The 27,432-nt window shown below is 36.5% G+C and overlaps 1 protein-coding gene across 2 annotated transcripts in view; it reads right to left on the reverse strand.

The window, feature by feature from the left end:
• The window catches only part of ADAMDEC1 (ADAM like decysin 1), a 40,613-nt gene extending 15,999 nt beyond the window's left edge, over positions 1–24,614 (reverse strand). The window contains exons 1-8 of one of the 2 annotated variants that reach the window (XM_074195283.1): positions 24,561–24,614; positions 9,992–10,110; positions 8,930–9,006; positions 6,988–7,066; positions 5,176–5,252; positions 2,932–3,112; positions 2,642–2,698; positions 15–86 (exon numbers count right to left, since the gene is read on the reverse strand). In XM_074195283.1, the coding sequence (XP_074051384.1) occupies positions 15–86; positions 2,642–2,698; positions 2,932–3,112; positions 5,176–5,252; positions 6,988–7,066; positions 8,930–9,006; positions 9,992–10,108 (660 nt within the window). In that variant the 5' untranslated portion in view covers positions 10,109–10,110; positions 24,561–24,614. Of the gene's footprint in view, positions 1–14; positions 87–2,641; positions 2,699–2,931; positions 3,113–5,175; positions 5,253–6,987; positions 7,067–8,929; positions 9,007–9,991; positions 10,111–14,875; positions 15,047–24,560 lie in introns of those variants that run through there. The other variant, XM_074195279.1, reaches the window with a different exon arrangement.
• Positions 24,615–27,432: the final 2,818 nt, after the last annotated feature.

A 27,432-nucleotide genomic window follows, 5' to 3' on the forward strand; every position in this document is an offset into this window, starting at 1 on the left:
GGAGGTAAACTTACCACATTGAGGAAGTTGACTACTTCAAAAAGAAAATTTCTTATTGAAGTCTGATCTCCTTTGTGCTTATCATACTAAAAATAAAATAGGTAAAATCATGATTAACACAACAATTAAGAGAAGTGTGCTAAAGAAATGGACAGAATACAATGATCTAGATCTTTCTATTATCTCCCAGGTAAAATGTCTGCCTGAGAATCAAGGTTTTTCACAATCTGGCTTCATCTTCTCCATTGGATCATACATTTTTGTTGTTCACTCATTTCAGTTGTGATTGCTTCTTCGTGACCCCATTTGAGGTTTTCTTGGCAAAGATACTGGAGTGGTTTGCCAAGGTCTTCTCTAGTTCCTTTTACAGATGAGGAAACGGAGACAGGATAAAGTGACTTTCCCAGGGTCAAACAACCTATACATGTCTGAGATCAGATTTAAACTCAAGAAGATGAGTCTTCCTGACTCCAGGTCCAGTGCTCTATCCACTGTAGAACTTAGCTGCCCCTGAATCACACATTATGGGACTATATATTTAGAATTGGAAGACTCAAAGGGGTTATTAAGTCTAACTCCCTCCTTCCCCCAGCTCCCTCTCCTTCTTCCTTTTATAGATGAAGAAACTAAGTCACAGAGAGGTCAAGTAAACTTGTCCAGAGTCACACAGCTATCAAGTATCTAAAGGAGCAGATAGGTGACATAGTCAGAGACCCGTATTCTTGAGCTCAAATCCAGTCTCAGACACTAACCGTGTGACACTGGGCAAGTCACTTAATCTGGCATACCGTAATTTCCTCATCTCTCAAATGTAATGGGAGAAGGAAGTGAAAAGCCACTCAAGTATCTGCCAGAGAACTAGATGGGGGTTCTCTTTGGGACATGAAGAGTTTGCCACTGACTGAAGATGTCTAAAATGACTAAACAATAATACAGCAAAAATTCTCTATCCAGTACACCCCACTGCCTCAATAGTCTTAGGTTATATTTTTTTCAATCCCCACACTGCCATCAAAATGAAACTCTCTCTGTCCTGTGAAAATCTTATACTATCTCATCTCTCTGCCTTGAATGAGCTGCAGGATGAGTTCCTTTATGATATTCAATGATTGATTTCTCACCCATACCCCAAAGCTCAGTCTCCTCTAGGGAAATTTTCCTATGTCTTTTCTGTTGTTAATGATTTTTCCCTTCAAGACTCATCTAGAAATTTTTGGAGATCTTTGGAAATATTTTTGTTCTCCCTAATTCACTAAAATGTAAACTCTATGAAGGTAGGAATCCTGGCTTGGCTAAACTTTGTATCTCCTCCTAACCTTTGCTCAGAATTCTCTTTTCCATGAGTGCTTAATAATAAATTATGGTTGAATTTGTGGGTGTATTGGACTTTTGATCCTATGAAATTCACTTCTGCTTCCAAGACATCACTATTTTCATCTTTCAAACTGGGTGTTAGAATATTGTAAATATGTCTCAACTCAATCTCTAGATAGGGATGTCATTATAGTATAAAATAATTAGTATCTTTGAAAAAGAAAATATATTTTCATATATTTGGCGAAACAAGTCAAAGGGTTATATTTGATTCTTCTAAATGCTCCAAAATTCATCAATTAAATAAGCCATATTGCCTATCAATTTCTTCATTAAAGAGATTGATTTCTGTAACTCTCCTGAGGTCTGGAAAGAGATAAATCCTTATCCTTTTACTCTTGGAAAGTCAAAATTACAATAAACTCTTGATTTTTTATTTGCAAAGAAACAAACCAAAATGATGTTTTAAAATAATAATAACTCAGATAATGTAGCACTTGCTCCCAGAACTTGAGGATCAAAACAGCATAGAATAATATAATCTCAGTTAAAAGAGACTTTGGAGCCATTTAGCCCAAGACATGCCTTAAAAACGTCTTCCTGATTGAAACTTGCTAAGAGGTCATCGAAGCCCTATTTGAAAATCTTAAAAAAGGGTGATGGAATCACCTTTTGGGTCCCCTTCTACTTAGATACCTCTAATTATTTGAAACTGTTCTGTGAGATTCAGCCTAAATTGGTTCCCTTTCATCCACTATTCCTGGTTTTGCAATTCTGGGGTCAGTCTTCTTCTTGCAGTCTTCTTCGGGTTTAAACATCACCATTTCTTTCAACTAATTCTCATGTATGAGAATCTCCAAGCCCTTTCCCATCCTCATTGCCTTCTGCCAGCACTGCTCAGTTTGCCCACATCCTTCCTGGACTTGACAGTGTGATTGCATTCTAGTTCTCACGTATTCTGAGCAGGGCAGAGTATCACTATAATGTAACTTCCAAGGTATATAATATCCACTAAAGGATAAACAATTGACTTTGGGTTCAGAGAGACCCATATTCAAGTCTGAAGTCTGACACCTAAAGGCTGGGGGATCCTGGGCAAGACCCAACTTATTAAAACTCTGTGGAATTCTCAGACTACAAAGTTTACCAATGAAATCACAGTCTTTATCTCAATAATCATCTTATTCTGATCCACTATTCCTTTCTTATAAAATTTCAAAACCTTACTAAAATATTCGTCTCTCTGATCACTATATATCACACTGTTAAGTTTTAATAAGGATAATAGTCTAACTTGGCTAAGAAACATTAACATCTTTATACTTACAAAAGCTTTATCCAGGACCAAAAACAGGCTGATATATTTTGGGGATGTAAGAAGATTCTGTTGGTATTAGAAACAAAGAATTTGAAAGAGAGGGAAAATATGGATTATTAATAATATAAATATTGATATGAAATGCAAAGGGACTCTAAGGTATTGAGAAATGAGTTGGGGAACCAATTGTCCTAATGAGTCATTCAAAGAAGCATTAAAGAATAAATCAGTGCTGGAGGGGGTAAGGTATGGAGAGGGTGAAGGCCACATGGATATATCATTATGAAAGGTGGACTCACCTTTGGGTCAGAGATTGCTCTAGGGTTCCGGGTGAAGATGTGTTTCCGGCCTAAGTGCTTTACTCCACAGGTCTGGTTTGCCGAGTCCATTTCCTCATACTTCAGGATGGCATGTGCTTCCTCATCACCAGCTTTCAGAGGCTCTATTAGGTATGTTTGATTATGAAGCTTGAAGAATCCCCTGGTAGATAAGAGAAGAAAGAATGCAAGATGGCTTCTTTAACAGAAATGGAAATACAGGTAGCTTAAAGCCCAAGGTGAGACATCACATCATGTGCTGGGTGCAAAGAAGACTGAATAGCTCTCAGTTCAGATTTTAAAAATGATTTCACTGGAGGGAGGAGGAGGGTAGGAAATTCAAACGTGGGATACAAGGCTTGAGGAAGGGAAAGACACTTTAGGGCTTTTTTCGTAGAAGGCTCTTGCTGAGAGGGTACTGGGATGAGCCTGGGATTAGCTTGCTAGGCTTTTGATCATAACAGGAAGGAGCGATGAAATGTAAAGGAGTTGTCCATCCTGATTCCTCCAATGTTAGCAAATGGTTCTGGCTAACTAAGCTTAGATGCCTCTACAGATTGAAGGAATACTTGCTTATCGTCCACTATACCCTCGAAATTCTGATGACCTAGGGCAAAACCCCAGCTGACCAAGCGACATCATAGCCAGAGTCCTTGAGTGGGTGTTAGCAAATCTTAGGAATTGTGGTCCTGCCTAGGGAAAACTGAAAGCTACATAGTCATGAAAATATAATCAATAATAACCATAATAATGAAGGACAATGATGCTAATAAATGATATAATTAATAAAATATAACACATATCTATATATAAAATTACATGTTCATATATGACATACCATATTGTTTCCCCTTCTTTCTTGAAGAGGATAATGACATCAGTAATGTGATGTCATGACATGCTAGTGAATTGGATGTCAGCGAGGAAGGGCTGTGCAAAGTCACCAGCCACATTTTCTCTTCTGGAACCCACTGGGTTAAAAGGAGAACTGGATATGACCCTTGACCTTTGTTAAGCTAGGATCTTTAATATTTCTCAGTTTAGCTAAGACAATGCTAATTGAGTGATAAGGTTAGGTAAAAAAGAAAGAAGACCGAGACGGGTGTCTTTAACCTAGTCTATATATCCATATTATACATATATACATATATATATATAATATACATATTATATATATAATATATATAGGCACATAAATCTTGGAAGGGCAGACTGTCAGGATTTCTGTTCGATAAGAGAAAGAAAATTGTTATTTACATTCACTCATGGCCAATCAGGACCCAAACATTGACTAAGGGGGGTCTGACCCAGCACCTATTATTGGTCAATTGATGTGAGCCTAATTTGACCCCAAAATATTTTGCTAAGTTTCAAAGATCAAAATGATTCTATATATTATGTAGAATTATATATTTCTATATGCTGTGCCTGTATTACATATTGGATAATACTTATATGTTGTAAATTACACATTGCACAGATGATTAAATATTATAGCTTTTTATGTGATATGCACATCTAATCATATATATTTATGTTTCTACAGTTTACATTTTGCAACCCTCCTCCTCTCCGTGACTCAAATAGTAATCACTAACCATTTATTGAGGGCTAACCTGTGCCAAGCACTAGGCATGTGATGGCAAACAGCGCAAGTCTGAGCTCCGGGATTTTAGATTTTATTGAATAATAACAACAGCAATAATAATAATAATAATGATGATGATGATGATGTTGGTCTTTCATTCTCAAAGAAGACCACGGCACCAGGGAGGTGAGGCCATGACGGGCACATAAATTGGATTGGAGTGAGGGGATGCTATGCTAAGTGCCCTGCCTCACTTTCTCCTCCAGAGCCATCTGTGTCTAATGGCCAGATAGGAATCAGGATGACTGGAGATGGCCCTAGATGGGAGGTAATCAGGGTGAAGTGACTTGCCCAAGGTCACACAGCTAGTAAGTGTCTGAGAAAGGATTCAGACTCCTATCCTGATTCAAGGCCAGTGGTCTAGCCCCTATGCCATCTAGCTGCCTTTTTTCATTGAATAAGACAACCTAGAAGGATATAAAAAGCAAGATGTCAGCAGCTCTTGGAAGGCAAGGACTGCTTTCCATTTTAGAGGTGCCTTTGACTCAGTAGGTGCTTAATGAAACCTCAGTGGATTAGATTAGGCCTTGCAACAGTGCTGAGTCTAACTGCTGGAGCTCTCTACCAGACCTTCTCACCTCAACCCCCCACACAGACTGAGACTGGCGATGGAATTCTTCTCATGCAGGATGTGACCTTGATAATAGCAGTTTTCCTGAAGAAAAGAGAAGTGAAATAGATTGTGAATGAATTGTTTTCATTGCAGGAAACCACAAATGCACACTGGTGGCCCAAACTCCTGTCTTTATCTCAGCACACAGGATCGACTCGTGACCCTCCAGATACTAGTTAACATCCTCACCATTGCTCTCCATGGCTCCCACTTAACCAAAAGTTTGCTTCCCATGACCATGGGGCCATAAAAAAGTGGAAGCATGCTTCAAGTCAGAACGACCAGGGCATGCACATGTATTGCCAATGGTCCAAAACTAAAATTAAGTGTTGCAATAAAGAAAATTCATTTTAAGGGTATAAGATTTTAGAGTTGGACCTTCTGAGCTGGGGCTAAGAAGCAGCATGATCTAGTGGTCAGAGAACCAGCTTAGATGGCAGAAAAACCAGGATCTAAGTCCTGCTTCTGACTCAGATTGAAAGTATAATCCTGAACCAGTCCTTCTTGCTGTTCTTGGCAGAGAAGATGTCACCCTGTTTTGACAAAAGCAGGTTTTTTCCTCTTTGCCAATGAAATCCCAAGTCTAGTTCCTAGCCAGGCCTTTGATGATATTTGGTACAAGTGTAAAATTTAGTTTAACAGATGAATAAACTGAGGCCCAGAGAAGTTAAGTGACTGATATCCAAGATCTCATAGGTCATAGGATCATAATTAGAGAGTCAGCATGATTTTTGAGGTTCAGTCTCTATCATTTTTCAAAGGTAAAAACTGAGGTGGAAAAGAAGGAGGTAACTTACCCAGGGATATAAGTATTTCAGTCATGATTTAAACCCAGGTTTTATGAGCTCTTTGTTTAAATATTACCCTGTGACATTCCACTGCAATTTCCCACCCTCTATCCTGACTCCTAACTTCACAGCTCATCAAAACCATCTTGGTCTCCTGGAATGATTCAGAGAGATGGACATTTCCTAGACTAACTAACTAATAACTTCAAAGGAAAAATGTTCATCTTGGTCAGATTTTCTAAAGGTTGACCCCTATGAGTTAAAGTGCATTACCAGTGAGAAACAGAGCCTATTACTGGATCCTTCTCTCTTCAGAGTCTCATCACCCTCCTAGGCTACTGTCTCTCCTCCTTCTTCACCACTCTTACCATATGTACCAAGGTTTTGCACAGTCTAGGAAGAGGACACTGCATTCAGTGTAAAAAAAAAAAAACCACTGAACATTGTTTAACTCTCTGCATCACACCAAGACCATGGAAAGTAAGGACTGTTGGATTTTTATTTTACTTTTACTCCCATCAGTTAGTGATTGGAATATGAGAGTAAAAAATGAATGGCTCCTTCTGCATCATATTCATCTGGAGATGAATTCTGGAGAAGGGTTTCTAAAATTCTTGATTGGGTCATGGGAGATGTTGATTGAAAATGACAAGTTGATTCTGCTAAATATTTATTTTTGACTCCCTGTCCCTTCTTCCTTGACCAGGAGAAAAAGAATATTTTTTTGAGAAGCCACTAAGTCCTCATTTTAAAAAAGTCAAATCCTAGTAGGAATTTATGGGGGAAGAAAAGAAAATAAACATTTACATAACACATTTTCTAAGAGTTTTTCTTTATAAATATTAGCTCAATTAATTTATGCAAGAATCCTGCTCAAGAATTTTCATTATTGTTTCTAGGAAAAAGCACAAATCCAGGAAACTATGTCCTAGACAGTCAGTAAAATACAATGGATTCCAGAAGTATCCCAAATAAGCTCTCCTAGTTACCATGTCCTGAGGACTCATGGTCCTCTTCTTTCCATCAGATGAGTAGTATGTTTCTGTGTAGCCTGGAGATAGGAACTCACTGGGGAGGAAAAAGAAGTCAGCTGTTAGTCATGATATAGTCGAAGTCATTGTTAACTCAATGAAAAATCTGTCCCATGAATTGTATTTTAAGTCACAGAATCACAGAACTTTAGAGTTGGATGGAAATTCAGTGGTCACCTAGTCTAGTCCTTTACTCACAGCAAGAAATCTTGTTATCTCTCACAGAACTGAGCAACAGATTTCAATTCTACCCTTATGTTTGCAGGTCATAATTTTCTCTAAGTTTTAGGACCCTCCAACTATAAAAGAGGGGAGTTGGACTCTTAGGTCCTTTTTACTTCTGCATTTCTATCCCCCACAGATACTGAGTCTTGTTAATAATCTCCCTATAATATCTTTTTCTTTTAGCTTCTTTTCCCTCTGTCCAGAGCTAGTGACCTCCTCATATCTCTTAAAATGGGATTGTTGTCACAATCTCCTCCTAACTGATTTCCCCATTTCCAGTGTCTGCCTTCTCCTGCCTTCAAATTGATATTCTGAAAACACCAGTACAACCCAGTCTCTTTCATTACCAAATAGTTTCATTAGATTCTCAATGTCTTGAGGATAAAATACAACTCATCTATTAATCATTTAAAATGTTTTCCCAATCTGGCTAAAATTGATCTTTCTTGACTGGTTTCACATTGCTTCTCCCTATATACTGGATTACTTAATGATGTCCGTTTGTGATGTATACCCTGCCTCCATCTCCCTTCCCTCACCCCATGACTTTACAAAGGCTGTAATAGTCAACTATACCAATGATGCACACTCTCTTAGATTTTGTCCCTTGGATACCCCAGTTCTTTCCAATGCAGTGGTTGGGGATAATCTTCTATGAGAGGACTGGTAGGATCCTCTAGTTTGTTTCCCATACCCCAGCCACCAAAGGAAGATTTCTCTTTTCTTACTAATACCTTCTATTAAAGGCTATTATTTTATAGACTATGAAACCCCCTTGGCTCTCAATTAAAACTGCCTTTTTTTCAACCACCTCAATGATAGCTGAGATTAGAAATGGACCCAATTACATCTGCTTAGTATTCATCTGTTCTGTTCTCTCAATTTCTTATTTAGATTTTCTAAAGTGAGTATCTGACTCCATTCCTCTCCTTTCCCCCAATTCTTATTTCTCTTCTTTCTTTAGAATTCATGCCATTTTCTCAATTCCTAGATTCTGTTTAATTTCAATCCCCAGTCAAATGTTCACAATAATTTTAAAAATGAGAAATTAACACTCATATATATATAATTGATATTTCTCATATTATAGGAAAAAAACAAAGGTCAGAGAAGTGATTTTCCCATTGTAAGTTGTGATATCCCAATGATATAGTAAGGGAAGAGACAAGATTTGAATCCAGAAGTTCCTGAACCTAGTGAAATACCATAACTTCCATCAGGACTGTCTTCTTCTGCTACTCTAAGGACTTACTAGCTGTGTCACCTTGGATTAGTCACTTGACCCTGATTGATTCACACCTAGGGTCATCTCCAGTAGTCTTTATTCTATCTGGCCACTTGAACCAGATGACTCTGGAGGAGAAAGTGAGGCTGGTGACTTAGCACAGACATCCCTCACTCAAATGCAATTCATGTGCTTGCCATGGCCTCACCTCCCTGATGTCATGGTATTTTTTGAGAGTGAAGGAAAAGCAAAATAACTTTAAACCAATGTCTCTGCTGAGATCTCCAGGTCTTCATTTCTCCTTGGAAAAAAGATCATGAAAGATGAAAATGATGACAGATTTGCCATTTATTTTACATTAATTCTTCCATCTTGTTTTTAAGATATGTGGCCCAATATTCAATATGAGTTTAAATATTTAATAGGATCAAGTTAGATGACAAGACTCACTTGTTTCTGTGTAGTCGAAAGACCACATTTTCCCCATTTAATGTAATTTGATATTGCACCTCAGGTTCATATTTTTCCTGAAAAAAGAGAAAGTATTATTAGCAATCAAACCAGAAACTTTTTTGAATCTTCTATGTTGATTAGTTAGACTCTAACCAATTCATTACTGTTTCCAGGAAAAAATACAAATACCAGGAAAATATAGCCTAGTCAGTATCCATATGATGGCCAGTAAAGCACAATGGATCCCAGAAGTATCTGGAATAGACCTCAGGAAAACAACTAATTGAACCATGTTCAGCTTATTTTCAGATAATATTTATGATTTAATCAATCTGGCAAATCATCAGTATAGAAACCTCATTCCTTCTTTGCAAATTACACCCCTCAATGACGTGGTAAGCTCTAGAATAGGGACTTTTAAATTGGCCTCCATAGATGGGCTCTATGTACTTGGCTGGGCAAAGCAAATACTTTTTGATTGTCTGAAGACTATTTAAATATCATCAGTGTGGTGAGAGGATTTTTAGCCTTCTCACTATTTCATTAAGATAACTAGCCAGATAAATCTATGTTTATATCTATGAAATCAAACTGAGAAATTAATTACAAACCTGGGCAAAAATCCTGCTCCTTCTTATGGCAAAATTCCAGCTTCACCTCTAGTATTTGCTGGTCAGTTTATTATTTTATCTAATATAGATCTCTGTTGTTCTAAATAAAAACCTCAGTTGTTTTCATCCTTCCTTATCCTATGTAAGAGTTCTAAAAATGCTACTCATATCCCATTGATTTTTGTGCACCTTAGAGCAAGCAAAAATGAACCAATCATTAACATGTCTCCCTGTGTTGAAAAATATGGCTGTTGGCAATATCTTTCAACAAATCCCTGAATGATTATAGCATTGATTCCCTTTAAAATTCCATACTTTTAATTTATACATTCAAAAACATAGTGAGTAGGGGGCTTGCAGTCTTCACCAATTGTCAAAGGAGTCTGTATACAAAACAGGTTGACAAACCCTAAGAGGATTATCCCACAAGGGCATCCATAGTAGTTACCTCCTTTCCATAAGGCTCCTTTGGATTCTCTTGGATCTCTCTTTTTTGCATGACATGGAGTTTTTGAGGATAAACCACTTCATATTGTTTAAACTCCTGTGGTTCATTTGCAATCATTGCTAGAAAAGAAGAAGAGATGTTGAGTTGAGGATGTGGTGGCCAACTTCCTTCCAAAAAATGGGGAAGCTAGGATACTTCACAGTCTGAACAACACTTGAAAAATTGGAAACAATTTTAGATCCTTAATCCTTTTAAAGAATCTCAAATCTTCAAAAATCAGATAATTTAATCTCTACTGGCAATATGAACCCACTGGAGCAGGAGATAAGGAGCCTCTATCACTCTTTCAGGTCTAATCAATTAAAGATTTCTTTTCATTCTGTTTAAGTAGGGTGGCTTATTGGAATAACTAGGTTCCAAATCAATTCATATCATCTAGTACTTACAAAGTGTATGTGTCAGACACTATGGTGAATGCTGAATAAAAACAGCAACAACCACCTATTTATAACAGAGCTTTTTAGGAGTACTAATCTTCACCTTTTATTATGTCTTTGCAACATTTAAGATTGTTGAAGACCTTCTCCTGAATAATTGAATAACTAATTGAGAGTGTCTCACAAGGCTTTTTCCTAGCCTCTTCTCCCCTTCCTCTCTATTACTTCTCAGTGTAATCTTATCAATTCCCATTAATCTCCCTCTTGAACCATAATCACACATCCCCAACTGTGCCTAGGACATACCCTGTATATGTCCTGAAGACATCTCAAACTCAGTAAACTTTAAATAGCACTTTTTATTTTTTCTCAAATAATCTCCTTTTTCCAACTCCAAAATTCAGACTCAAAAACTGGTGTCATTCTAAAGTCTGGACACACACACACACACACACACACACACACACACACACAGAGACCAAATAACCAGCCTGTAGATCTGTTGCTGAGTCTTGTCCTTTCTTCACAACATCTCATTTGACTGTTATACTTTTCTCTCCTGTCCCTCAGGCATAATCCTATTTCAAGCCTTCATCACTTCACCCCTGGATTATTGCAACATGCTAATAATTTGTCTCTGCTTCCCTCTCTCAAAACCACTGTCTATTCAACTGCCAAGACATTTTTCCCCTCAAGTTTGGGTCTAATCATACCACCTTATTTTTGGATGAGCTCACCCAACTTCCCAATATTTCAGGATCTTAAGCATAAACATGTTCTCTATTTGACATTTACAATTCTTCATAATGTGACTCCTGCTCTCTCTCTCTCTCTCTCTCTCTCTCTCTCTCTCTCTCTCTCTCTCTCTCTCTCTCTCTTTCTCTCCTCTCCCAAAGTTTTACTTCCCTCCATGTACTCTATGATTCTATGATACAGCTACATGATTTTCTTTCAATTCTCTTACCCGATCCTTGATCTCTAATCACTGTATGTGTAGTGGCTGCCCTCCATGTTTGTAATGGTCTGCTTCCTCACCTCCATTTCTTCCATTTCTTGTTTTATCTAGAGACCTTCAAGTTGCTACTATTATTCATTCATTTTTCAGTCACATCTGACTCTTTGTGACCCCATTTGAGATTTTCTTGGCAAAGATACTGAAGTGGTTTTCCATTTCCTTCTGCAGTTCATTTTATAGATGAGGAAACTAAGGCCCACCATCACAAAACTACTTATGTGTCTGATTCAGATTTGAACTCAGGTCTTTATGATTACAAACCTGGCACCTTCTCCACAATAGCACCTAGTTGCCCCCCCCCCCATTCCTTTAAGATTCAAGTAAAAAAATCTGTCTTCTAAAGAAGACCCAACTGTTAATGGTTTTCTCTTCTGAGATTACCTTATGTATTTATAATCCATCTTTGGGTTCAATGTAGCCTCCTGATTCAAATTCAAAACCTTCATTCTCTATCCTTTTTTGACAAACATGAGGAATATTTTACTTATCACATTCAAATGGAATTTTGATATAATTGTAGAAAGAATCTTCAAGATTATAAAGCTTTCTAATGTTTTACTGGTAGAATTATTTGAATATTGCAAGGGTGTTAGCATTTTGATGTCATCTATGAATATCATATGATCAGAAAACATTTTGATTTGACTCTTTGATTTAATTTTATTTAGTAGAAATGAAAATGTATTTAATGCCCGAAACTATCTTACTAAAACAGATGGGGGTCATAGTGGCTAGAACACTGGGCTTGGAGGTAGGAAGTCCTGGGTTCAAATTTGATCTAGATAATTTCTAACTACATGACTCTGGTCAATTCAATTAATTTCTCATTGCCTTGATTGTCTCAACTAGAAAATGGGCATCATAATAGCACATTCCTCTTAGAGCTAGGATTAAATGAGATAATCTTTATAGTAATGACATGACAATGAGATAATTTTTATAAAATATATGACAGACAGAGGGTGATTAATAAATACTTGTTCCCTTCTCCTCCATCCCATTTGGTATATTTGCTTTGTATATATTTTCCCTATGAATGTTTAGGTGTACACTGTTTCCTTTCCCCCATAGTATATAACAATATTGTTATTTCTATTATTCTATTCATTGTCCCTAATTTTGATATACTGTCAGGCTGAGATATAATAGGAGAGAAACGGTTTTTGCCTCAGATTGAATCTTGCAACTCATTAAAGGGTTAGATAGTCACCAATTCTTAGGTTGAGCCATTCCCAGAGTCATTCAATAAGCATTTGGAAATAGCTTATTCTGTATCAGGCCCCGGGAAGATGAAGTCAAAGTTCCAAAATCAACCCTGACTCTTAAAGACTTTATGTTCTACTGTAGAGAGTGGGCAAATATATATCCAAATAATGACATATAATGTTCTCTAGACTTTTCTGGGAACTTCTGGGGTCTCTAGGACCACAGTGAATCAACAAAAATTTATATAATGGTGATGCAACCTTTCTGTCTAAGGCCAAAGACACTTGTCAAGTGGGAAAGAATGGAAATTTTGAGTTTTTTCTTGGTTTCACCAGTGCTAGAACTCCCAACTCATCAGTATATTCCACTTCTGGGGTCATTCTGACTGAAGAGTGGAGTTCTTCCCTCAAATTGTATTTCACAAGGGAACCCAAGCCAGCTATTTCTTCATTTCCCACCCAAATTCTCTCCTTTGTAATGTTCCAAAACTCTTCTCCACTAAGTCCCTTCCAACACTCTCCTCTTATAGCTTCCTTTTGTGTGTTGCCTTCTCCCATTGGATCATAAGCTTTCAGAGCAATGGTTAGCCTGGAATTCCTTAATCAATTGACGGTGGTAGCAGGACAAGGTGCCATATCAATAAAAAAGAAAGACTCTTTCCATATTGCTCTTCCTTCTTTCGATCTCTTAGAAAATATCATGAAACTCCAATACGTTGGGTACAGATTAGCCCTTCCCAGTAAGTTACCTTGTTGACTGCTCTGAGATGAATTCAGATTTAGGAAACCTCCCCGAGAGAAGTGTTTATGTTCAAGCCTCCAACTTCCTTTATTATTTTCTAGTTTCTTTTTTTTAAGTGGAGGACTGGTCATTGACCTTGAGTTGGACTTGTACAAACTTGGAAATGACTTTGTGTGTCAGGGAGGACTTTAGATTATGGGTCCTTCTGATAAAACTGAGTAGAAGGAAGGGAAGTGATTATTCAGTGAAGATGGCCATTAACAAGGAGAAGAAACGAAGTCCTAGCCTGGTTTACTACAAGACAAGGATTTGGAAAGAGACAAAACAAAACTAAGAAGAAATATAAAATGCCTCATCAGCTATCTTGTAAACTACCTTATACTCTGATGACATTAAAGTATTGGCTTCAGATGATAAGTTCTTAACGAGTCTGGTTTAAATCATTCTTTCTATGTGTATTGTGAAATTTAATGTTTAGTATTTGTTTTTATAGGGAAAGAAAAATTCCTGTCCCATACAGGATATTGAAGATCTTTCTTCTTTTCTCTTTGGGAAGACATAGTCAGGGACTCAAAACAAGAATAATAAAAATAAACAAAAATAAGAAAACTCTAAAGTTTAAATATTGCTGCTGGTAGAATTTCCTGAATCAAAAAGTGTGAGAAAAGGGAACCTTGCCTTGCCAAACCTTGATATGAATGGCATGGCATGACATGACAATAATATGATATTCTATAACATAGTAGAATTTAATATAATAACAAATATACCACTAGCATTCAGCACCTCCAAGGTTTCTCTGGACTTCAGATGCTTCAAGTAATCCTCAAAGAGCAAGAATTCAAAGACTTTTATGACCATGTTGCTCTCCTTTCCCTATTCTTTAGCTCATTCTCCCTTGCCCTAGGAAGCTAGATTCATCTTTCTGAATTGAAATTTGACATTAGATATTAATTATTCTGGTGACCCTAAGCAAGTCACTTAACCCTGTTTGCTTCTGTTTTCTCATCTCTAAAATGGGGGGGGGGTGAAGAAATGAAAATTACCACAGTATCTCTGCCAAGAAAATCCCAAATCGGGTAATGGACAGTTGGACACATGGAAGAACAACATTTTTTATTTTATTATTTTTTGCACCAAAAGCTGAACACAAGACCCCACATGATCTGCTCTGTTCAGAGCAGATGACAGCTGGAATTTATATTCTGCCTCTTTTAATGTGGCTCAAACTCCCATTAGTTTTTTTTTTTCTTTTACACTATAACATCCCATTGTTGCCTCATTTTTTGTCCACTAAAACTTTCAGATCTTTTTTCAGAAAAACAAAAACTTCTGTCTCCCTGTGCTTCCTCCATCTGTCCTTATGACATTGATTCTTTGCAGTCATAGGAAAAGCTTCATATTTATCCTTATTCAAGGTCATTTTCTTATTCCAATCCAGAATTTTCCCATTAAAGAGTCTGTTCAACAATGGATCAAGCTTACCTTGAGTCTGCATCCCAAGCCCTAGCACAGCAAGCAGAAGGCCCAGACCCATGGTGGCTGAAGATGAGAAGTGGGGTGCACTCTCACAAATGCTACAGCCTCAGGAGCACCCCTGCTTTATATCTTTGCTTCTCCTTAACCCAAAAGTTCAACTCAGGGTCTCCTTCTCAGTCTTTAAATGCTGCAGAGTTTCGTAATGGAGCCCTTGAGTTGCCTATAAACATCTGGCTTATCACTCTGGGGAACTTCCTGATCTCAGACAGGACCACAGAGATGGAGAGCTCCAGACAGAGCTGTTAGTCCTATTCATAGTTTACTGCAAAGAGGGGAAACTAAGGCCAGAGGGGAGAAATGACAAGACTGGCATTTAGAAAACTACACTTCTGTTGCAGAGAGGAACATTGAGGCTAGAGGAGAGGAATGACAGGGTTAACATTCTGAAAACAATGCTTTTTCAAACTGGGACTCCCACACTGAGGCATTATGTGAATGATGGAGGAAACTTGCCATCATCAGTTCTGCTGTCATTACAGAGAAGCTTTCTCCTTCTCTTCATTGTCCCCCCTCATTACTGCAAACCAGGTGGCTGGACCTATTTCTCTCAAGGTATTTTTTCCCCTTATGATAACACAATTTTATCAAACAATTTCTATGGACTAAGCCCTGTGCTAAAATCTGAGGAAATAAAAACAAAACAAACACAAAACCAAAATGGAAACAAATTTTGACCTTCAGTAAAGCGGTATTCACCAAATATGTATTATTTACTAAAGGAGTCAATGGGAATCTCAGACAAAGGAGGAAGAAAAGAAGGAAGGAAGAAGGGAAGGAAGGAAGAGAGAAAGAGAGAGAGAGAAAGAAAGAAAGAAAGAAAGGAAGAAAGAAAGAGACAAATGATAGAGAGAAAAAGAAAGGAAGGAAGGTGAAAGGGAGAGGGAAAACAAGGAAGGAGAGGAGAAGAAAAGAGAAGAAAGGAGGAAGAGTGAAACAGAGAAAAGAAGGGAAAACAATCTTCTCTTGAGTTTATATTAAAATACCAGGAAAATAAACAGAATGATTAATGGGCAGATAGTATTAATTTGTCATATTTTTAAATTTCCCAATATAGTGAATCTTATCTCATGATTTTTAAAGAGATAGAGAAGAAAAAAGAATTTCAGCAAAAAAAATAATCAACATATGACAACTTTCTAAGTGCCTCAGGGAGATCTGTAAAACAATAAATTACATCTATGGTGTAGATCAACACTGATACAGAAAAGGCCCTTATCTAGGATTCATTTATCTATATCTATATGTGTATTTGTATTATGTGTATATATTTGCCTATGTGTTTTATGTGTGTATATTTATACTTAATATATGCCTGTGTGATACGTGTTTGTAAGTGTGTATTATGTTTATGTATGTATGTATGTATGTATGTAGAGATGCATGAATGTATGTTTATGTATATCAAAGAAATCCTAATTCTGGTCCCTCATTAGCCCTCTGCTTGCAGATAAACTTCAGAGCTCTCCTCACTAGTTGAAGAGTTACAGGTAAGAGTCAGGCTGCCCATGGATGAAGAGATCCACTATTTCCCCTCAGTCTCCTCACCTTGTTTTCTCCAAGTAATGTGGGGGGAGATACTTTCCTCAATGCACTTCTCATGGACCAAGCTGTTTATTAAAATTGCAAAGCATTATTTCAAGTTTGTTTTTGTTGTTCTGATCATATAGTTAAAATTGCTGAGAATTGTTATCATTTAGTTGTTTTAGTTGTGTCCAGCTCTCTTTGACCCATTTGGGATTTTCTTAGCCAAGATACTAGAGTGGACTATCATTTCCTTCTCCAGATCATTTTGCAGATGAGGAAGATATTAAAAAAATAAGGTGGCTAGGTGGCACAGTGGAGAGAGCACTGGCCCTGGAAATAATTACCTAGCTGTATCTTCTTGGGCAAGCCACTTAACCTAAAAAAAAATACCCAACAAAAAACAAAACAGATGAGGAAGCCAAAGTAAACAGAGTGAAGTAGACTTGTCTAGGGTTACACAATTAGTAAGTATCTGAAACCTAATTTGAGCTCAATTCTTCCTGACTCCAGGCTTGATAGTCTATGCACAGTGACACCTAGTTGCCCTCTCAAGAGTACAGATAGATATCAATTTACAGGAAGAATTATACAGTGAGGGCAGTTAAGGGGCACCATAGTTCATTTGATGCTGGTTCTGGAGCCAGGAAAGACTCATCTTCCTGAATGCAAATGTGGCTTTGGATCTTACTAAGTTACTTCTGGTTTGCCTCAGTTTCCTAATCTATGAAATAACCTAGAGAAGGCAATGCCAAATGACTCCATTGTCTTTGTCAATGAGGAGAACTCCTCTAGGTTTCACAAAGAGATGGACATGACTGAAAAATGCCTAAAATGAACACTGAAGGAGAGGAAAATAGGTTGGATTGCCTTTTTAAAAAGTACATAATTACTTTCATGATCCCCAAACTTTTTATGAAACCAAAGGCCTACAATGACTGCAACGACATTCCCTCTTTATTTATGTTTGTTGAAGAGTTTCCCTTTCTTCTAGAATCAGATAAGTTTCGGCATCCCCTTTGATATTTTCCCTAATCTATGCCTTCCTCTCAGCAAAGTAATTTCTCGCTTCTAAATTGTTCTTAATATTTTTAAAGAGTCATCTTGGATTATATTCTTTTTTTTACTAAATTATTTATATTTTCTTTCCCTTTCATTCCTAAACCCTCCTTTAACTGTGAAAGTGGAGAAGAAACTTGCAACAAATGCACATAATGAAGCCAAATACATCCATCCATTGACCATGTCCAAAAAGTCTCATTCAGCATAGAGAATCCATCACCCGCCCTGGCACATCTCATCACATGTTCTCTTCCAGAAACATGGCTGGGCATTGAGCTATTTTCTAAAGTCTTTTAAAATTGTTGTGCTTCCCTATACCAAAATAAGGTCAAATGGGTAGAAGACTTAGACATAAAGAATGACATCATAGATAAATTAATAGACCAAGAAATACTCTATCTCTCAGACCTATGGAAATGGGATTAAATTTATGACAAAAGAAGAAGAATTAGAGCACATTATCTTCATATCTAGGACTTCTGATAAAGCACTCATTTCTAAAAAATATAGAGAATTGCATCAAATTTATAAGGTCATAAGTCATTCCTCAATTGATAAGTCAAAGGACATGAACAGACAGTTTTCAAATGAAATTAAAGTGATGTCTAACCATATGAAAAAAATCTCCAAATCATAAGTGATTAGAGAAGTGCAAAATAAGACAACAATGAGGTATCACCTCACACCTACCAGATTGACCATGATGAGAAATAGGGAAACTGATCAATGTTGGAGAAGTTGTGGGAGAATTTTGACATTGATGCATTGCTGGTGGAGTTGTGAACAGATCCAAACTTTCTGGAGAGCAATATGGAACTATGCCCAAAGAGCAATAAAAGTGTTCAAATCCTTTGACCCAGCAATTCAATTCTAGGTTATAAAATCATACTTGTTCCAAAATATTAATAGCAGCTCTTTTTGTAGTGGCAAAGAATTGGAAATTGAGGGGATGCCCATCATTTGGGGAATGACTAAACATGTTATGGTACATGAATACTATGGAATACTATTGTTCTATGAGAAGCCATAAATGGCCAAACTCTAGAAAAGCATGGAATGACTTAACAGGATCTGCTGCTGAATGAAGGGATTAGAACCAAGAGAATAATGTCCATTTCAACAACAACATTGTGAGATGAACAACCTTGATGGAAGCAGCTCCTCTCAGCAGTTCAGAGAGCTAGGACACCTGTATTAAACCGACTATGGACAATGTTATTCCCATCCAGAGGAAGAAAAACAGAACAAAACAAAACACACATATACAAAAAATAGCCCAGCCCTTCAGAATCTGGTGATCACTTTATACAAATTATCTCTTAGGGATCTCTTTCCCTTAATCCTAATTCCTCATGCCAAAGATGACTAATCTGAAAAGATGCTTATCAAAAATATGTATGTACAATGCTAACTGGACTATTCACTGCTGAGGGGAACAGGATGGGAAGAGAGGGTGCAAGGAAATTTTGTAAATTAAAAGTATACATGTGTATATGGATGAAAATAAATAAATAAAAAGAAAAAATCATTGTGTTTACAATATTGCTTCCATTACTCTTATTGTTCTCTTTATTCTTATCATATTATTCTGTACCAATTCAAATAATCTTTCCAGACTTCTCTGAAAATATCCTCTTTATCCTTCATTTAGGAAGATGTTACTCCATTACATTCATATGTCATAAATTGTTGAGCCATTCCCCAAATCAATGGACTCGCCATTTCATTATAATGAAACAGATTATCCTAATCTGTTATGTATTGCATCAATGCTCCCTGCTTACACATACACATACATAAGGACATGGACAAAATAGATAAACATGGAATGTAAATTAATTGATAACAGTGTCTATTCCCTCACTCCACTTGTTTCCTCAAGCTGGCAGGAAGTCACTTCACTTTCTATTAATTTTGTTTACTATTGAGACATGAAATAAAAGGTGGGAAACAGGATGAAGAGACAAGGATTAACCTAATAGGTTCGATACGACAGTTACTAGTCAAGAAGAAAAATTTACTAAATATGTACATTGTGCTAAAATATATAAATACAGTCCCTACCTTCAAGGAGGGACATTCAAGCAAGAATATCCACACATATCTATAGTATGAAATGGAGATAATCTCAGATGGAAGACACTGGGTGAGATTGGGATTGGCAAAACCTCTAACAGAGGATATGATTTAAATTGAATCCTGAAGAAAGTCTGAGAAGAAAGATGGAGGAGAAAGAGAATTCTAGGCTTGGGGGCTAGTTAGAGCAAAGTTATGGAATGGGGAGAGTGGGTATCATGTGTGAAGATTAAAAAAAGACCAGAACCTTTAGATTATAGAATTTAGTGTAGAAGAGGCCATTGAGAAAAAAGAATTTTATTTAATAACTATTTGGAGGATTATGTTCATTTCTGGATATGATATTTTAGAAAGAATAAGAGTGATCTGGGGAGAAGTCAAAAGGGAGTACCAAAGATTGCCAAAAGCTTAAAGATGAGGCTCCATGAGGATGATTGAAGACAATAAGGAATATTTTGTTGGAGAAGCAAAGAGATGATGATTCCATCTTCAAGGATGTGAAAGTCTGGCCAGTAGAAAAGAGATCACTTGAATCTGCTTGGCCTCAGTGGGAAAATATAAGAGCAATAACTCTCCAAGTTTTCAAAAGGCAAATCTTCCTATCAGAGCTATCTCACTATTTAATGGACTGCATCCAGAGCCAACTTAAATCAATAAACATTCATTAATCATTGATCATATTCCAGACATTGCAGACACGGCAGACATTTTGAAGATTCTTACTTAGTCTTCCCATCAACTTCTCTGAGAGAACTTTAGAGGAGATTCTAGTTTAGTTACAGATTATATGAAATGGCACACCACAATCGGTCCACATTGATCAGCTTTTAATTACTCATACTAAAATCTCTGCCTCCCATTTCTATTCACTTATGTTGGTGACAATGTTGTCCCTCCTCATCTACACCCTTGGGATCTTTGCTGGCAAGTGTCACATTCTCCAGGGGCCTTTCCTGGTCCCTCAGCAACTAGTATCATCCACTTTTAAAATTACCTTCCTTTTACTTTATATTTATTTTGTATGGTCCTGTAATAGATTATCCAGAAGTTCCCTAGACCACTGAAGCCAGAGGTATCATCTCTATTTCTGGTTCAAATTGATTAACTGATGACTCCTAATTCTGTGAAATCTAAAATCATCTTGCAAGATTCTGGAAAACCCTCAGCAGGCATCAGTTTAGACGAATCCCAGCCTGATTGATAAGTGTGGCAACGTTTGGGGAGAACTTTTGTCTCCTGATCCATCTGGAGGAAATAAGAAACAGCCAAAATGGAAATGTTCCATTGAATATACAAAAGAGCTCCAAAAGTTAAGCTGAGCACTGGATTGGTGGTCATGAAATGACTGTAATCTCTGACCACAAATATTTTACTCCTGCAGAGCCCTAAATCTCCCTCTGCTCCAGGCAACCAGGGTCATTGAAAAATGTACAAGCACTGAAGAAATATTGCCACTTGGTCTCCTTGGAAAGTCAGCAGAGCAGTGCACTGTGGCCATTTCTGGCGAGTAAGATGTAAACATAGATGGGGAAAGCAAATGTCTACTTCAGAGCATCCCTGAAAGAGACCAGATGCTGAGTGAAAAAATGAACATCAGCAAAGATCAACAATGGATGACCGGGATTCATCCCATATAGCAGAAAGGGAAAATGTAGATGATAAGCTTTGTTAAGAACACTGAACTGAATTGGGGGGGGGCAAGATCTAAGATAGATAGATAGATAGATAGATAGATAGATAGATAGATAGATATGTTAGAAAATGCAATATTCAACACATGCAAAATGGAACTTGTCAGGATCCATTAAACTCATCCATCCATTACCTCCCTAATTTTGTTGGGAACAAAAGCATCCCAGATCTAAATTGCCTAGCTTTAGAGTTTTTGTATTTTATCCTCAGAGTATTGACTTTTGAAATGTATACTGCATTCCCCAACATAGTTTTCTCAACCTGATTTAAAATAGAAGAAAGGGGGGGGACAGTAAAATCCATCAACACACTGAAAAAAATAGGTGTTGTTTGCTCTATTTCACATTCATCTGCAAAAATGGCAGGGAGGTGTTATATTCTCATCTCATTTTTGGAGTCAATCATATTCTTTAGGAACTTGCAACATTTCAGTTGTTTTGTAGGATTTTTCTCCTTCCAAAAAAGATTACCTTCCCAACTTATGCCTTCGTTTTAATTTTGGTTGTATTCGTTTTATTTGTGCAAAAACCTTTCAATTTAATATAATTACAATTATTCAGTATGCTTTTATAATATTCTCTATCTCTTCTTTGGTCACGAAATGCTCCCCTTTCCATAGATCTGACAGATGAACTATTCTCGTTCTCCTAATTGTACCCATTTTGTCTTATCTCGGTATAGAGTATGAGATGTTGGTCTCTATCTAGGCTTTGCCATGCTATCTTCCAGTTTTAATCTGTTTCTCACTCACTGTGTATCAGGTCATGTAAGTCTTTGCATGCTTCTCTGTATTAATCATATTCATCCCTTCTTACACCACAGTATATTCTCCTTACTTTCCCATGTAGGAGAATTTATTTAGCCATTCCCCTGTTAACAGACACCTATAGTGTTTAGAAGTCTTTGTTATCAACCAAATTATTTCATCAGCTGTTATCAACCAAAAGTATTACTTTATTGAGCTAGAAAAGTAGTAACTAAATGCACATGAAGAACAAACGGTCAAGAATATCAGTGGAATTATTGAAAAACTAAAGAAAGACGGCTTCAACGTACCGGATCTAAAATTGTAAAATAAAGCATCAATCATCAAAACGGGTGGATCCATAGAAAACATTGGATGCAAAAGAAAAAATAGCAAATGACTAGAGTAATCCGCCATTTGAAAAACCACAAAATTGTACTTTCTGGGTTAAGAAATTACTCGTCAATAAAAATAGGGAGGAAAATTGGAAGCTAACATGGCAGAAACTAGATATAGACCATCTCATACCCTATACCAAAGGCACACCAAAGGGCAAAATGGGTACAATTTGGAGAACGAGAATAGTTCATCTGTCAGATGTACGGAAAGGGGAGCAGTTTATGACAAAAGAAGAGATAGAGAACATTATCAAAAACCAAGTGGGTATTTTTGTTTACATTCAATTGAAAAGTTTTTGCACAAATAAATAAAACCAATGCAATCAAAATGAAATGGAAGGCAGAAAGTTGAGAAACAATTTTACAGCTAGTGTTTCTGCAAAAGGCTCATATAAAAATATATAGAGAACTGAGTCAAATTTATAGGAATACAATTCATTCCCTAATTGATAAATGGTCAAAAGATATGAAAAGGCAATTCTCAGATGAAAGAATTAAAACTAACTATAGTCATATGAAAAAATGCTCCAAATCATTATTGATTAGAGAAATGCAAATTAAAACAACTCTGAGTTTCCACCTCATACCTATCAAATTGACCAATATTATTCAGAAGAAAATGATCAATGTTGGATGGGATGTGGGAAAATGGGGACATTACTGCATTGTTAGTGGAGTTGTGAACTGATTCAGCCTTTCTGGAGGGCAATTTGGAATTATGCCCAAAGGGCCATAAAACTATGCATACCCATTGATCCAGTGCTGATCCAGTACTTTATTCCAAAGAGATCACAAAAATGGCAAAAAAAAAACAAAACCCTAAATATACAATAATATTTATAGCCACTCTTTTTGTGGTAGCAAAGAATTTAAAATCGAGGGGATACCCAACAAATGAGGAATGACTCAACAAATTGTGGTATAAGAATGTGATGGAACACTATTGGTCTCTAAGAAATCATGAGCAGGTAGATTTCAGAATAGTCTGAAAAAGTTGAATGAATCTATGAAAGTTGAATGAATCTATGCTGAGTGAAGTGAGTAGAAGCTGATGAACATTATACACATTAACAGTAACACTGGGTGATGATCAACTATGATGGACTTGTTCATTGAGCAATATAATAATCAAAGACAATTCTTATTTTTTTTTTAGTTTTTGCAAGGCAATGGGGAGAAGTGACTTGCCCAAGGCCATACAGTTAGGTAATTACTAAGTGTCTGGGGCCGGATTTGAACTCAGGTCCACCTGACTCCAGGGCCGGTGATCTATCCACTGTGCCACCTAGCTGCCCCTCCAAAGACCATTCTAAAAGACTTGTGATGGAAATTCCATGTAGAGGGGGAACTATGGAGTTTAAATGCAGACCAAAGCTTACTACCTTCAATTTTTAAAAATAGGCTTATTTTTTCACTTTAATATTTTTTCTTTCCTGTTTTGATCTGATTCCTCTTCCACAACATGATTGTTATGTGTATAGCATAGTTATGCATAGAAAACATATCTTAGATCATTTTCTGTCAGTGAGGGAAGGGAGAGGAGGAAATGCAAAACTCAAAGCTTTGCCCAAAAAAATGATTGGTGAAAATTAAAAATAAATAAACAAATGCTAGTATAGCTATTCTGATATATAGGGAGGCTTTCTTTTCCCACACTCCAATAATTCAGATTCCACATATTTGGGGGTTGCCATAATTCAATTTAATGTGAACTATGAAAAATGAATGAGGGCAGTATCCTAATAATGTGATCGAATTATAATGAAAATTCTTAACCTGAATAAGAAACAATCTGAATTTAAATAATTTATGAAAAGTATAGTAATATTGAAGGTGAATTTACTTGGTTTTCCTGATCCATCTGGAGGAAGTATGAAAGAACTAAAATGTAAAACCTCTATTGATTTTACAAATGTACTCTATGAGCCAGTCTGAGGAGTAGGAAGGGAGCTCCATGATTTAGTAGACAATTGTTAAATATTTCTTACACTGTTGAATATAAATACATCCAGCTATGTAAAAAATCTGATACTCTGGCTACATGAGGAAATCATGTATTCATAATAAGTAAATATAAAATATAAACCCAAAGTCATATCAACTTGGGACAAGGAGTAGAAATCTAAATAAGTCTTACCTGCAAGGTGTTGCTGGAAGTTGGCGAGAGAGTTGGAGCATCATGAAAGAGATACAAGGAGAAGCAACTTGAGGCTAGCAGGCAAGAAGAAATTTGCAAACATTTTGGGATGACTTTAAAACAACAAATAGAGGAGCTTTTTGTTCCCTATTGCAGGGCAATTTTTGACCAGAGCAAACACAGAGCATTTCAGAGTAGAACAATGAATCTTCCTTTTGATATCCTATTAGCAGGATGCAGAGGCCTGTTATCCCTGGCTGCACATCCCATCCTTCCTAGGCTAGTCTTCTCAGACGATGCTACAGATTTTGATCCCCTTTTCCCCCAGAATCAGACCTTGCAGTGAACAAATAATGTGATGGAATAGATAGAATAAAGATGATCTGAAAGATCACCAGAAAGAAATCAGAACACTGGATTCTACTTAGTTATTGTGGGAACTCAGACAATTTTTGAGTATCTCTGAGCCTCAGTTTCCTCATCTATAAAATGATGATAAAAATAAAATAATTATTTCACAGTTTTTTTGGGGGGGGAAGAGGCTCAAGTCAATCAATAAACAAGCATTTATGAAACACCCAGTGTTTTCCAGGCATCAGTATTAAGTGATTGGGATATAAAGAAAGGCAAAATTATGGTTCCTGATCTCAAGGAGGTAACAGTTTAATAGACTGGTTTTGATTATCCCATGAGGACAGAACTGGAAGCAATGAGACCAAGTTTTGAAGAGGCAAACTTAGATTCAATCTCAGGATCTGTCTGAAATTGGAACGTAGAATCAGGAAACTCTGAGTTCAAATCTAGCCTCAGAACCTCAGTAGCTGTGTGACCCAAAGTAAGTCACTTTATTCTATTTATGATAATTTCTTCACCTGCAAAATGAGCTGGAAAAGGATAGAGCAAACTACATCAATACATTTGGCAAGAAATTCCCAAATAGGGTCACAAAGAGTCCGAAATAACTGAACAATAATATATCTATGTATATGTGTGTTACAGTGAAAAATCTACAGATTATATTCACATATCAAAAATTTCCTGTAGTAAGTAAAATAATTAAACAAAACTAAACTCATCTAAAAGTTCATGTAGCATTCCATATCTGTAGCATCCTCAATCTATTTTAAATTGTTTATAATAAATATAAATTTATTTTCTTTCACTTCCACCCTGTAGCACAGAGAGAAAATTAAGTTCCTTGTAAAAATATGCATAGTCAAATAAAACACATTTTCTTGTGCTATGGGTAGATGGATAGAGAAATAGATAGAGAAAAGGATTAATGCATAGATAGTAATCTCTAAATATCATTCTTGCAATTAAAAGTGTTCTCTTGGTTCTCCTCCCTTCACTCTGCATTATTTCATAAAGACCTTCCCATGTGTCTGAAATCATCTATTTTTGTCTTCTTTTTAGGTTTTTTCAAGGCAAATGGGGTTAAGTGGCTTGCCCAAGGCCACATAGCTATGTAATTATTAAGTGTCTGAGACTGGATTTGAACTCAGGTACTCCTGACTCCAGGGCTGGTGCTCTATCCACTGATCCACCTAGCCGCCCTTATTTTTTTCTTTCTTACAGAAAAAAAAATATTGTTCTTATCATATTCATTTACAATCTTTTTGTTACTCAGTCTTCAATCGATAGGCATCTTTTTAGGTTCCATCTGTTTTAGTTTATGGTTGTGATTGTTTTTGTTGCTGGTGTTGTTTTGGAGCAACAAAAGGGCTGCTATAAATGTATTTGTACAGATAAGACGTTTTAGCAAATAACTTATGTGAGAGGAATAACACTGTTTAGTTAGTAACTTTATGTGGATAATTCCAAATTGCTTTCTAGAATGCTAATCCCCGTTCTTGACTCTACCAACAGTGAATCAATGAGCCTGTTTTCCCCCCAAAACATTTCCCATTTTCCTTGATCATCTCTGCTAGTTTGATGAATTGGAATCTAAGAACTGCTTCAACTTGCATTTTTCTAATTAGTGATTTAGATATTTTTTCTATGGATCATTTTATTATGTACCTTTGAACTTAGATCCTTATCAGAGATATTTGATCTAAAATTATTTTCAGTTGTTTACTTTTTAATCTTAACTTTATTGGATTTATTTCAACAAAAAAACTTTTTAAAAATTTTATGTAATCTTCTATCCGTTTTAACTTCTGTGATCTTCTGTCCCTTTTGGTTCACAAACTTTTCTCCATTAATCGATCTGACAAATATTTTTTTCCCATGTCTCTCTAATTTATTTGAAATGTACCCTTTCGTTTACAGTTTATAACAATTGGGAATTTATCTTGCTATAAGACATATGACATAAATCAAAATCTAATTTCCTCCATGTTGCTGTCCAATCTGATTCCCCCAAATAATATGTAAGAAGTTAACTATCTCTTATTAACTAATAAATGACAAAGTCCAACAATATCAATAGGATCTCATCTCCAAAAAATATCCTTGAGATTCCTACAAATACATTTTGCTAGAATTGGAAAATCATCACAAATAAGTGTTTTCCTTGATTATACGGGCACCCTATGGATCCAGAAATATGTAAGAACAATATTTTAATACTTGGCAAACTTTCAACCTTAAGAGTACTTGGAGTCAAAAACTTAAAAGAATTAGGGACCTGGAAGAATTGAGACCAGATGAAGTATGAAGTTCATATGAGCCCTCTCATGCTCTCTCAAAATGGTCCTAATGAAACTTTCAAAGAACCTGTCTTATCTGCCAAAACTCATTGAAATTTATAAAGAAACAACCAAACAGAAGAATTATTTCTTTGTAATAACTTGTTAAATGTTAAATAATTGAAAAAATTAGACTAGGAGCAAAATAACCTCTTGTCTTCACGTACTTTTTTTTTTTA

The sequence above is a fragment of the Macrotis lagotis genome, chromosome 1, assembly GCF_037893015.1.
Source record: "Macrotis lagotis isolate mMagLag1 chromosome 1, bilby.v1.9.chrom.fasta, whole genome shotgun sequence".
In the NCBI taxonomy this organism is placed as follows: Eukaryota; Metazoa; Chordata; class Mammalia; order Peramelemorphia; family Peramelidae; genus Macrotis; species Macrotis lagotis.